General features: G+C 44.0%; 1 protein-coding gene and 1 long non-coding RNA gene across 5 annotated transcripts in view; one reads left to right on the top strand and one right to left on the bottom strand.

Annotated features, from left to right (window-relative positions):
- Positions 1-14,962, top strand: part of LOC307204041 — an 88,159-nt gene that overhangs the window by 8,983 nt on the left and 64,214 nt on the right. The window lies entirely within an intron of this gene.
- OGDH (oxoglutarate dehydrogenase) overlaps positions 3,277-14,962 on the bottom strand; it is a 61,201-nt gene continuing 49,515 nt past the window's right edge. For all 4 annotated transcript variants that reach the window (XM_079954945.1, XM_079954943.1, XM_079954946.1 and 1 more), the window contains 9 exons: positions 14,044-14,194; positions 13,636-13,763; positions 13,340-13,518; positions 12,657-12,728; positions 12,150-12,272; positions 10,777-10,849; positions 8,915-9,078; positions 7,993-8,147; positions 3,277-6,477 (listed from right to left, as the gene is read on the bottom strand). In XM_079954945.1, the coding sequence (XP_079811071.1) occupies positions 6,357-6,477; positions 7,993-8,147; positions 8,915-9,078; positions 10,777-10,849; positions 12,150-12,272; positions 12,657-12,728; positions 13,340-13,518; positions 13,636-13,763; positions 14,044-14,194 (1,166 nt within the window). In that variant the 3' untranslated portion in view covers positions 3,277-6,356. The remainder of the gene's footprint in view (positions 6,478-7,992; positions 8,148-8,914; positions 9,079-10,776; positions 10,850-12,149; positions 12,273-12,656; positions 12,729-13,339; positions 13,519-13,635; positions 13,764-14,043; positions 14,195-14,962) is intronic.

Below are 14,962 nucleotides of genomic sequence, written 5' to 3' on the forward strand. Positions count from 1 at the left end.
TGCTCCCCCCCAATAAAGCTCAACAACTTTTGTGTCCAGAATTTCACTTTTTGAAACATGGCAACCCTAGTTCCATCTATATCAGATTTAGTCTCAAATCTATGCCAATAATGTGCTGCCATCTGGTGGCTCCATTACGACCCATCACCCAGCATTGTAGACTGGAGGTGCATTACCATTAAATCTCCAAGCATCTGGGTGCTACAACAAAACTTTTCCAAGCCTCCTAAAAAGGGTTCATGGACTATTTTCAAGGTAACAACTGGGAGATGTGTTAGACATTTCCCAGGTCTGTTATATCTCAAGACATTTAAGCACTTTGGTATGTCACTGTCAGCACCGTGAATTGTCCCTTAACAGGCTGTTAATGAGTGTGTTCAAGTGATGCTGAACTTTTACAGCTTGAGCTCTCCGTACAGCTGTAGATTCAGGTGACCTCACACAAAGGCCATAGGTGGGACTGAGTTCTGTCTCCTGCCCCTAGTCCATTCTGTATAGCATCTCTTTTTAAAAAATTGGTACCTGCCAAGTAAACTAACACCACCCCTTCCAAAGGCTTTTTGGACTGGTTACTTGTGGTGCAGTACGAAATTACTATGCAGAGTCCCACTTGCCACCAAAACAATTTGCTGCCCTTAGAATCAGCTGATGAGCAGTGTTTGATCCTGCTGCTTTGGTTGCATGCAGCAGTCCCCATCAGGGGAACTGCAGGGCCCGGCCAAATGGAAAGGGATGTACAGTAATGGACACAGCCGTCAAAGAATTGAGCCTCATCCACCAGCACCTATCACCAGGACAACAGCAGAGGAGTGTGGTTCTGTGGAAATGGCCTCATTAACCAAATTGGATCCTCTGGAGGGCCAAGATTGCTCTGCCAGCTGGGGGTTCCTAAAACTATAGGGACATCTGAGCTATTCTAGATTTAAAAGCGTGGAGAACACACCGTGGTGCTCAAGTCCTAAGGGCAGAGTGGTACAAAGACCAGAGCTTGCAGTCAGTCGCCCCATCACTTTCTTGCAAAGGTCTGCTGCTATTTCATGGTGCCAACCATGTGGAATTCACACCTGTTTTCTCAAACAGCACCAGCTAATTTGCACCTTAGGCAGTCATTCCTGTCCTATTTATACTGCTTACGCAGTGGCAACTTAAGTTTCTGCTGTTCCTCTGCATTGTACCAGTGCAGAACAAAATAGAGCACTTATCTCTTATGCCCCCGCGTTATGATGGGAGTGGAAAATGGAAAGAAGAAAAAAATCCCATTTGGAAAGGACACGTCTAGACAGCACAAGCACTTGCTCAGTTTTCAGAACCATTTGCAACATGGGTGGGAAACCCAGTCTAGTTGATCAACAACTCCCAGCACCCGATTAATTGGCCATGCCAGTTGGAGTTGATGGACGTGTCCGACACCAATAGCTAAGAGGACCACCAGTTCCTTGTAGCCCTGATCTACAAAGTTGTTTTATTCTTAGCGGGTAGAAGGCAAGTAATTCTTCTAGCCTATCTTGACTGCCAGACTATATATTCAAATGCATCTTCATAGCTGCATCTGCAGTGTTTTTGAATAGCAGCTGTACTGCACCCCCACCGTCAAGATCGCAACCACAGCAGATGGAAGGGCATTTTACCTTCATCCCATGCTAGTCTGGATAAAATTGCCCTCTGAAAGCCATTTGCCCTTGGCCTAGAAACATAAGCGGCTGCCCTCCTGAGGCAAACTGCAGTTTCAGTGGTACTTGTTAGACACTGGCACTCTGTACACACTAACAGCACTCTGGGGGGTGAGAGAAGAGCTAAGAAACTGCTCCAACAAATTCTGCTTGTTTTGAAATCACCAGTCTTGACTTCCAATGAAAAGAAGAGAGCAAGGCAAACCTCTTGATTAGCAGGAAATAAGAGTGGGTTGGCCACCATCTAACTCATTTCACGTTCTCTGTGGCTAGAACAAATTACATTTCTAACACTGAGTTATTACTTGGTTAACCTATTTATTAAATCTGCATACATTTGCAAATAAACATGGTATGCCTGAAGGAGCGTTATTTGCTTTCTTTTCAGATGATGCACATGTAATAGCAGCATTTTAAAAGATGCATGAGGAAAAAAAGGGGATACGTCTTTTAAAATGCCAACTTTGCTTTCAGAAATCTGCTGCCCAATTAATCAGAAACTCCTTTTCAATTCAAAGCTCCCCCCTGCCAAACTGTGCTGGTGGACACTAAAGCTGTCCTGGCTTTCTTTCATTACTGTACTTCATGAGCCAACTCTATGGGAGCATTTAAGAAAAGAAGTTCTCTCTCTCTCTAAAAAACGCCTCTTTCTAGGTGTGGGATAACCAGCTTCAAATAACCAATATGTTTGAAGTCTGATTAATGCATGAAGGTGTTAAAGACCATATAGTTAGCTGTCTTGCCAGGCTTAGCTCACCTTGGGAGGAACTAGGTAGTCAAGTCTTTGTTCCTATTGAGTTCACCATGTGAGAACATCTGATCTGGCTACTCCAGTTCAGACCGCATGGCTCTCACAAACCACTCTCAAGTTCTTATACCAATAATTTAGAAACTTTCACCATTTCATCACTATGCCATGTTTTACTGCCTGTGCAATTTTCTGAAACACACGGATCTGACCTTTGGAGATTTTGTAAGGAAACTTAACTTATTTTGTAACTTAACAAATGCGTGGTCTTTTTTATATGCTGGGGTAAGAGAGAAACTTTGGAGCTCACTTTAAAGGACATATTTTAAAGGTCTAACAGCCTATATTTCCATGCTTTACTTTGCTGCATATTTTGTGATGCTTGTTAACCAAAGGTGAATGAGAAAAATTCAGAAGTCACTTTCCATGCATCCTATTGCTGGCACTGACTCCTCCGAACACGTCAGGATAATTATGCTGCACTGAAGCCCAGTGGTGGCTGCTGCTGTCGATTCAGTACTTACCTTGAGATATACTTGCCTTGCTGGACCACCTGGACTTGCAGGTTGGACCAATTCAAAATGACGTTTAAGCTTTTAGTGTGCCTACTTGGGAATGGATGGCCTTCAGACCAGGGTCAAGAAGTGCTCATTGAGCACCAACTGTAATAAATAGCTTCAGATAAGCATAGATTATGACTCTTGCTCAATACATTTTATACGTTTTCACAGGAGTGTGCAAGGCTGCAGATGGAATTGTCCCTTCCCAGTTTCCATCCCGCCTGCCCTCAACAGGGGCCTGTGTCATTTGAACTGGGTGAAAGAATGAATCTCGGACAACTGAGCAAGCTGGAGACACTTTGGGAAGAAGATCAGGCTTTATTGTTTAAGCCAGACATGTCTGATTTTTTGTTTTTGTTTTAAAACCAAAATAAATAAAAGTCAGGCTGTGAATTTGAGGGGAGCCCTAGGGTAGCGCTAGCCCTGAACAGGCAACCTCCCTCTCTCCACTGGCCCCTGGCTTTGGCAAAGGTTAGACACTAGGATTTTTCTCTCTCTCTGCAGAACTAAAGAACAAATATTGCAGTCCCACATAAACCCTTTTGTTGACAGTCTATCCCCAAACAGTGGGCATCACTTTTGGAATGTGCTGTTCCCACTAGTGAAGCAGCACAGATTCTTAGATTATAGAAAAGTATTTATTCACAAGATGGCACACTCTTTTGGTATGGCTGGCAGCACACAGAGAAGATAGATGGGGACAGGAGGAAGCTGTATGTCTCTCAGTAATGCTCAGGGGTCAGCCAAATGAATATAGAGCTGAACATCTCCTGTCAAAGACAGCAAAGATGTTAAGGTTTTCTTTTCTCTGAGGGATGGGAAAGCTCTGATGTGACATGGCATGGCAGCATACACAGACCACATTCAGAAGCTCAGGAGATTGACACAGAATAGAAACAGGCTTAGGCGGAAGTGCAACAGTGGGCGCATGCTATGTGTTCTGTCCAAGAGGGTAGGCTCAACCTAGTTCAGAATTTCTCTCTTTAACAGCCTTGCCAATCAAGTCATTGCTGCCATTGCCACCAAATGACATTGTGATGACCGCACGGGGGGGGGGGGGGGAGGAAGGGACAGCCAAAGCACTGAGGTACATTCTATCACTGGCAGACCACTGTGTAATTACTGTGATTGAAAGCAGTTGCCAGATATCAGCAATGGGTTAAAAAAAAGAGAGCGCCAAGAAATGGCATCAATTCCTGTTGCAAAGGCCACAAAGTAGAGGGGGATTGACTGTGGCCATGCTTGAGCCCCTGGACTGCAGCGGAAAATAAATGACATCAGCGTTCCTAAGATCAGTCAGTATATTCCAGTGTGCACACGGATGAGGAAGCAGTAAGAAATCTCACGTGGGATCAATTTTGAGCTATCTTGTTAGCACACTACCTACTGAGAGAGGCCCTGCTCAGGCAACGGCTAGGAAAGCCCCAACACCCGAGGGGCCCCAGAAAGGCAGAAGACTACAACAACATAAAGTTAGGGAGGTTCACCAAAAAGATCCTTGGAACTACCTCAAAACCCTTTTCTTAAAGTCATAATGTTTAATTGGTTTCACTGTGTCTCTCCCCGCTCCCCAATTAGGGCTGTGTTTGAGAAGCTGTGTAATTCAGGAGAAAGCCAATGAGAAGTAGGTACAAGCTACTCCATAGCAGAAGTGCATGCCGTCCTAAACTCTGCTCACACAGTCTAAGCATAGAGCTAGGAGAACACAGGGACAGAATCTATCCAGCAACAAGGAAACTGGGTGTTTATATCCATGTTTGAGCCTCCTGGGACAAGTACAGTGGTACTTCCGGTCGTAAATGGGATCCGTTCCGGAGGTCCGGCCGTATCCTGAAGTTTTCGCAACTGGAGAGACTGCTTTTGCGCACACGGCAGTAGACCGCTTCTGCGCATGTGGCAAAACACTTCCAGATTTCCTGCTTTTGCAACCCGAAGTTTACGTTACCCGAGGTTAACATAACCTGAGGTTCCACTGTATATATCTTGCTAGAAAGGTCTGTGGAGGTCAGAGACACCAACATAAAAATGTTTCTAGCAGGCTACATATCAATTATGCTAAGTTGTTGCAACTCAGGCCTCATCCAAAAGTTTTGCAATGACAGAAAATAGGTCTTTTCTTTAAAAAATAATAATACTTCACCCGCCAATTCTATATACACAAGTAGTCCTTTAAAAGCATTGCTAAACTCAAAGTTAAGACTGAAATAATCAGTATGGAAGTAATTTATGAAAAAGGTGTGCAGCAAAGGTGGATTCCCATTTGCATGAAACTCAGGAAAAAAAGTGCAATGTGACTATAGCCCATGAAGAGGGGGGAAACATTAACTTCTGCTCAAGTAATAGTAGAGACTCAAATTTTGCTCTACATGTGGCATTACAGACAAGAGTGTGATCTAATTATCAGTCCCAATGTTTTCCTATACAAAACATTAATTCGTGGGTATTTTTTTATTCCCAAGTGTAGCTTTCTCTTGGTCAGAACCTGAAAGCTAAGCAAACCTGGAGGCTGAAAGAGAAGTGGCTTTGGTGACTGTATAAAAGATTATTTAGTGTCCACTGTATACCAAGTTCCTACCCAGGAAGGGATATTAGGACTACAAATGGTGGCAGTTTTGAAAAGAGCACGCCCCTCCCCCAGATTAGTGCCTGGGCTGAGTTATAAGTTCTTCATTAAAGGGGGAGGGACCCCTCCTGGAAGAAGAGTGCCTGAATTTGAGCTGTCTCTGTGTGTATTCAGCATGGGTAATGCTAGGCTGCTAAACCACAAGAAACAGCAGCAGTGATTTAGGGTGCTAGCCCAGGATTTTCAGTACTAGGGTTGTCGTGCATAAGGAAAGGGAATCTAATCTCATGACACAGTTGAAGAGTTATGCCAGATCAAACACTTCTGGAGAGGAAAAGGGAATGAAAAGACATCATTCCTCTTGTCCTTCCAGGTGGGCACATTTGTGTTTGTGATTTAAAAGCAACGCCTGCCTCCTGAATCACTGTTGGGTTGGAGACAATGACTCGGGCATCATCTGGAGTCATCACAGTCTCAAGAGAGAGACATTTGTTTGGAAGGCAAATACCAGTCCCTCTAAATCCCTCATTCTGGGGACTGGGGCTGGTTAGTCCCAGGGTTCTCAGAAAGGACATGGGCTTGTGCTGGAGTGATAACCCATTGTTCCAGAAGTTTGATCTACAGCACACAGAAGATAAAACCTAACACAAGCATTCTGGACAGGGTCACTGAAGAGGCAGTTCCTCAAGAGCAAACAAGAGATTAATAACAGGCGCCTTAAGTTAGCTTACAAGGTCTATAGTTAAGGACATAGAAAGGAAGTGAGCAGACAGAGAAACACACACAGTGCGCTGCGGAAACCAGTCCAAGAGTATTTAAGACAAGCCCTTGAAAGAGTCGAGGTTGAAGGCAGTGTCCAAAAAGCGCTGCAGCTCAGTCAGATGGTTCTTTTTGTTGCCTGTGGCTGGTGCGGCAGCAGGTTCACGTCCCGCATACCTAGCATGTGGAAAGGAGAAATAGAAAGATGGCAATTTGTAGCTGGTGTCCTTTAACTGCTCATCTGCAGTCACACTGGCCCTAGATGGGACTGGCAGAGTTCAAGACCGGGGATGTACTTTGGGCCCTGTAGCCCTCTGCTTTTCTGCCCCTGGGTCAGCTACCACAAAGTCACGTGCGGGTTTTTTTGTTTTCTGTGTTCTTTGGCAGTGGTTGCCCCACAACTTCTTTGACCTCTTCCCCCAGTTTTCTTGCTAAAACAAGGTTTCCACGGGAAACTCCAGCCTGCAGACCAATTTTCATGCACACCTGTCAATCAATTGACATCACTGGAGTGATGGGAGCTAATGGGTGTGGTTCATTCCTACTAGATGCTGCTTCATCAGTGTGTTCCCCCTTCTCCCCCCACCACAGGTAAATTCCGATAGGTGGGCAGGATTGTTCAGCTATCAGTTACCCAATGTAACTGGGGGGGGGGGGATAAGGAATTTGGCCTCCTGGGTCAGAAAGGTCCTTCAACTTAGGCTTAGGTCATTTATGTGCCCAGTGCAGCTCGAGTACCCCACAACCAGAAACTGGGGCAATATCCTTCAGTTCCCAGCACTATGTCCAGTTATGTAAGCCCACATATGGAGCTCAGTGCTGTGACATTCCCAGGGTTCCCTAAACAAGGCCTGTTCCCAGATGGTTGAGTCCAGACCTCCCTTAAAATACTTGCTGCTCTTTCTGTGTTCTTACTTTAGAGCATCCACACCAGGCATGTGGAGGGAGAGACGTTTACCTTGGAACCCACCCACACCAGAGCAGAGACAGTTAAAACATTCATTTAAGTGCCATAACAAACAAAACAGATGGTCACGGTATACCAATTTCCTAACTTAAAACAACTGTCCTAATTTTCCTATCCTCTTTTACATACTCTTTCCCAGCCTGCTCCAGCTGCAAGGCGATCTATCACCAACTACTACTCTGTTCTGTGGGAAGGATCTTGGTGATTTTTTAATATGTTAATGTGTTTGTGTTCTCAAAATATGCAAATTTATGTTACTTGTAAGCTGCCTTGGAAAGTGGGATAGATTAATAATTGTTTTTTTAAAAAAGGTAAACAAACATTCCTCTATTATAACCAGCACTTTGGCCTTTAACAGTTTGTAATCTTTTATATGGGTTTATTGGTTTACTTGCTTGTCTGTTTCCGTTACATGTTTTGTGTTCTCATTTTCCAATTTTATTTTGCAAACCATCCTGCAATCTCCGAAAGAAGATGAGTGTACAAATTGAATAAATAATTTTTTGTCACATCTCATTCCCTCTGTCTCTCTTTCAATAGTCATTTTGCAACTGACACTCTGTCACTCGCTAGCTCAGTATGACGTTTCGTTCCACTCCCCTACCGTCCAAGAAGAGTGAGTGGAAGGAATGACCGCCACTGCTGTATCTACCTCCAGAGCAAATATCTGAGGTGTGGTCTCCACCCACTGATCTGGCACCTGACTGTCAGAAGGTGGTCCTTACCACACTGGCTTTGCCCGGTCGATGGTTGTGCGGAGTCTGGGCTTCACGTAATCATAGTATCCTTGGTTTTTGTGCTCTTCTTGACACCAAACAAGGTCTGCATTTGGGTATTTATGGAATTCCTTCAGCAGGAGATCAAATGGGAATGGCGACAGCTACAAACAACAGAAAGTTTATAGTTCACAAGGACTGTGGCCACCCAGCAACAAATTGTGGTGGGAAAAACAGCAGTCTTCGTTTGTTAGTTCCATGCAGTAAGAAACAGGGTGCATGCAGCCTTTTTCTTTTAGTAAAAAGCTTTTGGAGTCCAGAAATATACTTCTTAATCCCAGCAACATTATACTATTTGAAGTTTGAGGCCACTCTTGAGGCCAAATCCAAATGTAGCTACAATTGTATGACATGGGCACAAACCACTTTTCCCTGAAAGTAAAGGCAGATTGCAAGAATATTTACCTCGGCCCTTGTTCATAGATCAGGTGGGGAGGAACAAACCTCCAGGGCTTAATGGAGATGTCCACTATAGGAAACTCAGCTGACCTGAATCTCTTAAGTATTCTGCAAATTGCTGCTCAACACCATTAAGAGTCTGTTTCTAGAATGAGTTCCTTGTTATATGTCTGCAGCATGCTTGAACAATAAATGCTCCACTTCAGAACTTTAGTCTGTAGGGCTCAACTGAAGTACTAAAATGTGTCCCCTGGAGGGGTTTTACTGCCTCCAGAGCAGTGCTTGGAAGGTTAGACTAGGCTATCAAGCCAAGAGGTCTGGGAGTATCAATTTAAAATTCAGCCCATACCTTCTCCTAAAATGCCTTTCAGTTTAAAGAATCTAAAATACTTCATTTCAGACCTCAGAAGGTCACACTACAGACTCACATTGACAATTTTAAGCAACAGAAATAATTCCTACACCCCCCTACCTGCTCCACCCTTGTGATCGCCACGTCTGCTTCCATCTCCTGAGTCTTGCGCTCTCGGGTGAGCTCATAGTAGATTTTACCAGTGCAGAAGAGAACTCGCTTCACCCCCTCTGGATTCTGCGCAGCAGGACCGTTTTCTGGGATGACACGCTGGAAATGAGTCCCTGCAAAGGAGAAGTGTTTTTTTAAAAAAACAATCTTATTTATATAGTCCCATCAGCAAGTCTGGTGCTTTACAGACCACAAGAGGATAGGTCCCTGGCTCTAGGGAGCTTACAATCTGAAAGTTCAACACAGGGAAAACAGAAGAAAGGAGGCAGGGGTAAACAGGAAAAGGAAATGCTGTTTCAGTTGAACAAGCTTAGGGTTAGTTACAGATCAGTTAACAATTAGCCCTGTCAGACACAGAACTTTTATTTAGACACATGGACAAAACTGAGCCAAATAAATATGATTAATGTAGAACCAAGGTAAAGGGACCCCTGACCATTAGGTCCAGTTGTGGCTGACTCTGGGGTTGCGGCGCTTATCTCGCTTTATTGGCATGACTAAGCCGATTCTGGCGAACCAGAGCAGCGCATGGAAACACTGCCTACCTTTCCTCTGGAGCGGTACCTATTTATCTACTTGCACTTTGACGTGCTTCCGAACTGCTAGGTTGGCAGGAGCAGAGGCTGAGCAATGGGAGCTCACCCTGTCGCGGGGATTCAAACCGCTGACCTTCTGATCGACAAGTCCTAGGCTCTGTGGTTTAACCCACAGCACCACCCACATCCCTTGTAGAACCAAGAGAGCTATGCCAATGCTGCTTAAGGAAATTTTGGTTCCAAGCGCCCCATCTTGAACTTTTGAGTTCCTATTTTAGAGTTAAACAGCAGTGGAGAACTGGTTCTTATGCATGGTTCTCTTCACAGGGACTTGAAGCAAGTCAGAAGCAAGGCAAGGCACTGCCTTGCAAACAGGCTGCGTACCACAGCAGCAGCAAAGCCAGCAGGTTGGTTCCCTTAGACCTGAGTTCCAAAGTTCCCAGGTCTGAGGCAAGCAATAACTATATACTGGCTTCAAGGGCATGATTTTATTTATGGCGATTTATTGTTTTGTTTTTATTATGTATTTTGATCTTGTATTATTATGCTGTGAACTGCCCTGAGATCTACGGATGAAGGGTAGTATGCAAATTTAATAAATAAAATGATATCTGTCCCTGAGCATGCAGAAGACTCGAGAAAGATCAACATCATTGTGGGGTATTATGACCCTCTAGGGAAAAAAGTCAAACGAACCGATGCAGCACTGTGTTTTATTTTGCTAATCCTGATTGCCAGGAGGCAACTGCTACTCTGCACTGGCAACCTGGAGAATGCCAAATTTAAAGACTGAGTTAGAGGCCCCTTTGACTGGGTCTTGACACTCTCAGGGCATAATGCAGGGCATAAACCAGAGAACTGTGCTATTGAACTATTAATGTGGATCACTGCTGCAGTATTTAAAGTGCTGAATGTGAAGTTCTCCTGTATTCTCCTAGCAAGCTGAATTAGAAATGAGATTAAGCAACTGCCTACAGTGGTCTCCCAAATCAATCTTTCTAAGAATCTGCTCTGTCTGGCTATATTTCTACCTACCAGATGAAGAGAACAGGAGATGGGAAGTGTGGGAGCAGGTATCCAGCTAAAACCTAGTCAGCAAACGTGCTTTTCGTGGCCACACAAAAAAAATGGATCAGGTTTTTCTGCAGGGCACAGCTGTTCCCAAGTCAAGGCTACGGTTTCCTCACCTGACTACCAAGTCACATTATCTTCTGCCTGGCAGTGGAATACAAGGGAAGAAATTCCTCCCTGAACCCAGTCCCAAGCCGGCCGTACCTGGCAACATGTCGTCAAAGCTGGAACGAGCTTCAGGGTGACGCAACAGGGACTTTGGAGTGAAGACTATCAGCTAAGACAGGAAAGAAAAGATTCCAGAGTTATAGCCAGTATGGGATGGAAACACTTCCTGAATTAAGTACTGAATTATTATACTTACCTTCAGGAGTAAAAAAGCCCAATAATCTGAAGTCAGTAAAACACAGATGTTTTGAAGCAGTAACAATGTGACCCAAAGTCTACTAGGAAAGCACTGTCTATCCAGACATGTCTAACACACACCAAGATGATGATAATTACCAGGAAAATGTCAGTTTTCAAGTTTGTAATTCTGCCTTATTGAGTCATAATTGTTTTGCCTTAATGAACTGCATCATACACACAGAATGACTTAAGGAAGAATCTGTGAACCTCCAGACATTGCTAGACTCTGAATTCCCATAAAGCCCCAACCAACATGGGCAGGGACGATGGGAGTGGCACCAGATCCCCCACTGCTGGCCCAGAGAACAGCAACACAAATGGGATACACAGAAGGCTGATTTGACTGAAGGTTTAATTGCCCCCTTAGTATTAGTTTTGTGCGTGCCAATGAAGTGGTATTGTGTTTTGAGTATTCATTGTTCCTTGCACTATTGCAAAAAATGTCGGTGTCAATGTCTTGTGAGTGAGCACAACTGTGTCAAATTTGCACTCACTGTGATACTGCAGGATATCCTGAAACATACTGGATCATGCAGATCAACTATTGGGGATGGCAAAACACTTGGGACAGCTCAGGAAACAGAAGGTTTTTATGCAGTTTTATGAAAAATAAAATAGATCCATCTTTGGTCTGATCCAGCAAGGCTCTGAAGCTTCACTCTACTGGCATGACAGCTGGATTTGACCCAAACTAGCCTTTTTCCATCAGCAATGACTCTTTCTACTTACTTTCTAAGTAATGAATGGGCAGGAGCTGCACAAATACTTATCACTGAAGAGCGGCAAAGTTATGCAGTTTGAAGGAGAACAAAAATAATACACTTTGTCCAAAGGCATTCATTTAATAAATCAGAAACAGAGCTCCCATGGAATTGGGTGCCATAAAAATACTAAGGAAAATCACTTTCTGGATAATCAGAATTCATCAAGGATTGGTTGGCTTGCCAGACCACTTCTAACTTATTTCTGGTTCCAGGCTAGTGGTTCCAGCTCTCTCATACTGCAAGGCTTTTGTCTTTCCTTGATGCAATGATAAGATAGAATGCCAGGGGAACAAAAAGGCTCTACAGGTTCCCAAGTAATTTCATCATCCCACTTGTGTGCTGGACTTGGGGGGAGGAGAAAGCTCATGTTCCTTCTGAAGTGAGGAAGTCATTCTACATACTGACCGGCTTCCGAAAGGGGAGAAGAATCTGCCTCCGCACAACATGGAAAAAGTTTGCTGGTGTGGAGCAGTTCACTACAATCCAATTGCAGTCGTACAGCTGGCGCACATCAAAGTCATCTAGTTTCTTCAGGAGGAAAAAAATACAAGAGCCATAGTTAATGGCTGGGAAATGCTGCAGGCATAAAAAAATAGTCAAACAGCCAAAACATGGCTATAATAAAATCAGTTGTACAATATACTCTTCTATCACATACTTTGATTGCTAGTGGAGGATCAAGTATGAATTTTAATACCCAGGTAGGAGTAACACAGCACAGAGACTCATAGAGGCTTCAAGGACATAACCTCATTCTTGGCTGAGGACCAAGACACACAAGGCCGCCATTTCACATGTTACATTAAGAAGTCCTTTCCAGAACCACTTCTTGATACTCTCAAGAAATAGGGACTAGAGTGTGCTTAAGCACAAAAGGAAGGAGCAGGAAGTACTCTCACAGACTTAACTCACCGGAAAGACATCTGGATCATCGTTGCACATCTGCAGAAACCTCTCTGGTCTGGCGGAAGAGTGCTCAGGGCCCTGCAAAAACACAAGGACTTTCAAGGATTTGGATTAAAACTTTACTGGCTAAACTGTATATTGACTGAAGCAGTTCAGGCACCAGAAGCAGCCAATATTAAGGTTGGGGGAATAAGCCTTTGTTCCGTAATTTTATCCTACGGTTCTGATTGTGTCCCAATTTCATTGTTTTGCAAAAGGAATATAGCAGCCAAAGGCTTTGGCTTACTATCTGATTCAGACTTTATGATGGCATTCAGAACACCAGGCTCTATTACTACTAATACTTCATCTTTAGCCATGCATAAACTTACAATGGAAGAGGCTATGCTAAATTGTTCCATAACCTGCAACATACTTATCAGGGTCTACTGTAGGCACCCCCAACCTTCAGCCCTCCAGATGTTTTGGATTTCAATTCCCATCATCCCTGACCACTGGTCCTGTTAGCTAGGGATCATGGGAGTTGCAGGCCAAAACATCTGGAGGGCTGCAGGTTGGGGATTCCTGGTCTATTGCCTTCCTATTCTCAGAGGAGCCTTTTCTATGAGGCCATTGCGTGGGCCACGTCTATCTAAAATCTAAATCTAAGACAGGCAAAAGACTGTTTAGGAACAATAATGTTTTCTTACCATGCCCTCCATGCCATGGGGCAGCAGCAGTACGATGCCATTTTGTCTCACCCATTTGGCCTGTCCAGAGCAGATGAATTGATCAATAATACACTGAGCTGTATTATGGAAGTCACCAAACTGGGCTTCCCACACCACTAAAGCGTTGGGGCTGGCCATAGCAAAGCCCAGCTCAAATCCTGCAATGACACAGATTAAAAACAATATGCTTTTCTGGAACCTTATGAGTGGGAGACTCAAACAGTACCAAATCAACTTACCCTCGATTTCTGTAAGGAGCCATGAGATGTACTTACCTAGCACTCCATACTCCGAGAGGGAGCTATTGCAGACTGTATATGGAGCTTGGTTTGGCCACAGATGGTTCATGGGAATACAGGTCCTCTTGTCAACATTTTGATCATGCAAGACATGGTGTCGGTGGCTGAAGAGGAAAAAAAGAAAGCTCTGCAATTTAACTGGTTAGAGTGACCAGGTGAGGCATTAAAGCAAGCACACATGCAGTCCAATCCTAACACGGAGTTAGGTACACCTAACTATACAGCTTTAATAGATTTACATTGCTCTGGGTCAAGGTGTTTCATTTGCAGCTGGAAAAGCTTTAGACCAAATTCATTATTGTGACCTGCTGCTAGGTACAATGACACTCTGAGATGTAATGTAACCCCTTAGGAATGCATTGTTTTTTCAGCTGGGCACTTTACCTGAATGTCCCTCTCTCAACATCCTGCCCGCTCAGTCGGATGTGGATTCCCTCTTTAAGGAGAGAGCCGAATGCCATGTACTCTGCTAATGCCCAGTCTACAGTTCTATTATTAACCAATTCTCCACGTGTTTTTAGAATTCTGCTCAAACCTGCAGAGAGAGAGAGAGAGAAGAAAAAGTTTTCAGCCTGCCTTGAAGAAACTACAATGATTGACTCCAGAGTACAGTCTTAACTCTACGGATGACTCTACGACGGCACTGTTCACATTCGTGCTTAAACTCAGCACCCAAAATACCTTGAAATACTGCTGCTCCAGAGAACATGGGGTGAAAACATGAAAAACATAATATAAAGGTGCAAAAGAAAAAGCAGTGAAGGAGCCAAGTTGAAGGGTTCTGTTCTGAAGCAAGATCTCCTTCCACTAAAGCAAATCTATAGTGGACAGGGACATATTATATATGGAGAATTCCTAAACGTTCAAAGCAAACGAAGAACAGAAATCGATGAATGTTCATCAGTTGCTGAACATCTATCTGAAAGTGACTGAAGAAATTTGCAAAGGATGTTGTAAGCATATGGTCCTCACGGACCCCTGCAGACATGACTAGTACTTAGCCCACTGTGAGGCATGCTCAGTATGTGCTGGGCAAGAGCACAAATGCCACAGTGTCCCCCTCTCCCTAGTGCTCAGATTATATGTGAGTCTCCATACAAGAACATCACTTCACTGAAACCCCTTCATGAGTAGGTTGTTTATCCACAGCATTCCCACACTGATTGCCTCACCGTGTACCTAAGAGTCCACCATACCAACTAAAGTGCAATGGAATGGTAAGGGTTATTATTAAAAAGAAGCCCAGTGTTGCCTTTTCTCATGCAGCCTTCACTACATTAAAGATGAACCCTGAGGAATTAAT

This window comes from Podarcis cretensis (genome assembly GCF_951804945.1).
Source record: "Podarcis cretensis genome assembly, chromosome: 15".
NCBI classification, from domain to species: Eukaryota; Metazoa; Chordata; class Lepidosauria; order Squamata; family Lacertidae; genus Podarcis; species Podarcis cretensis.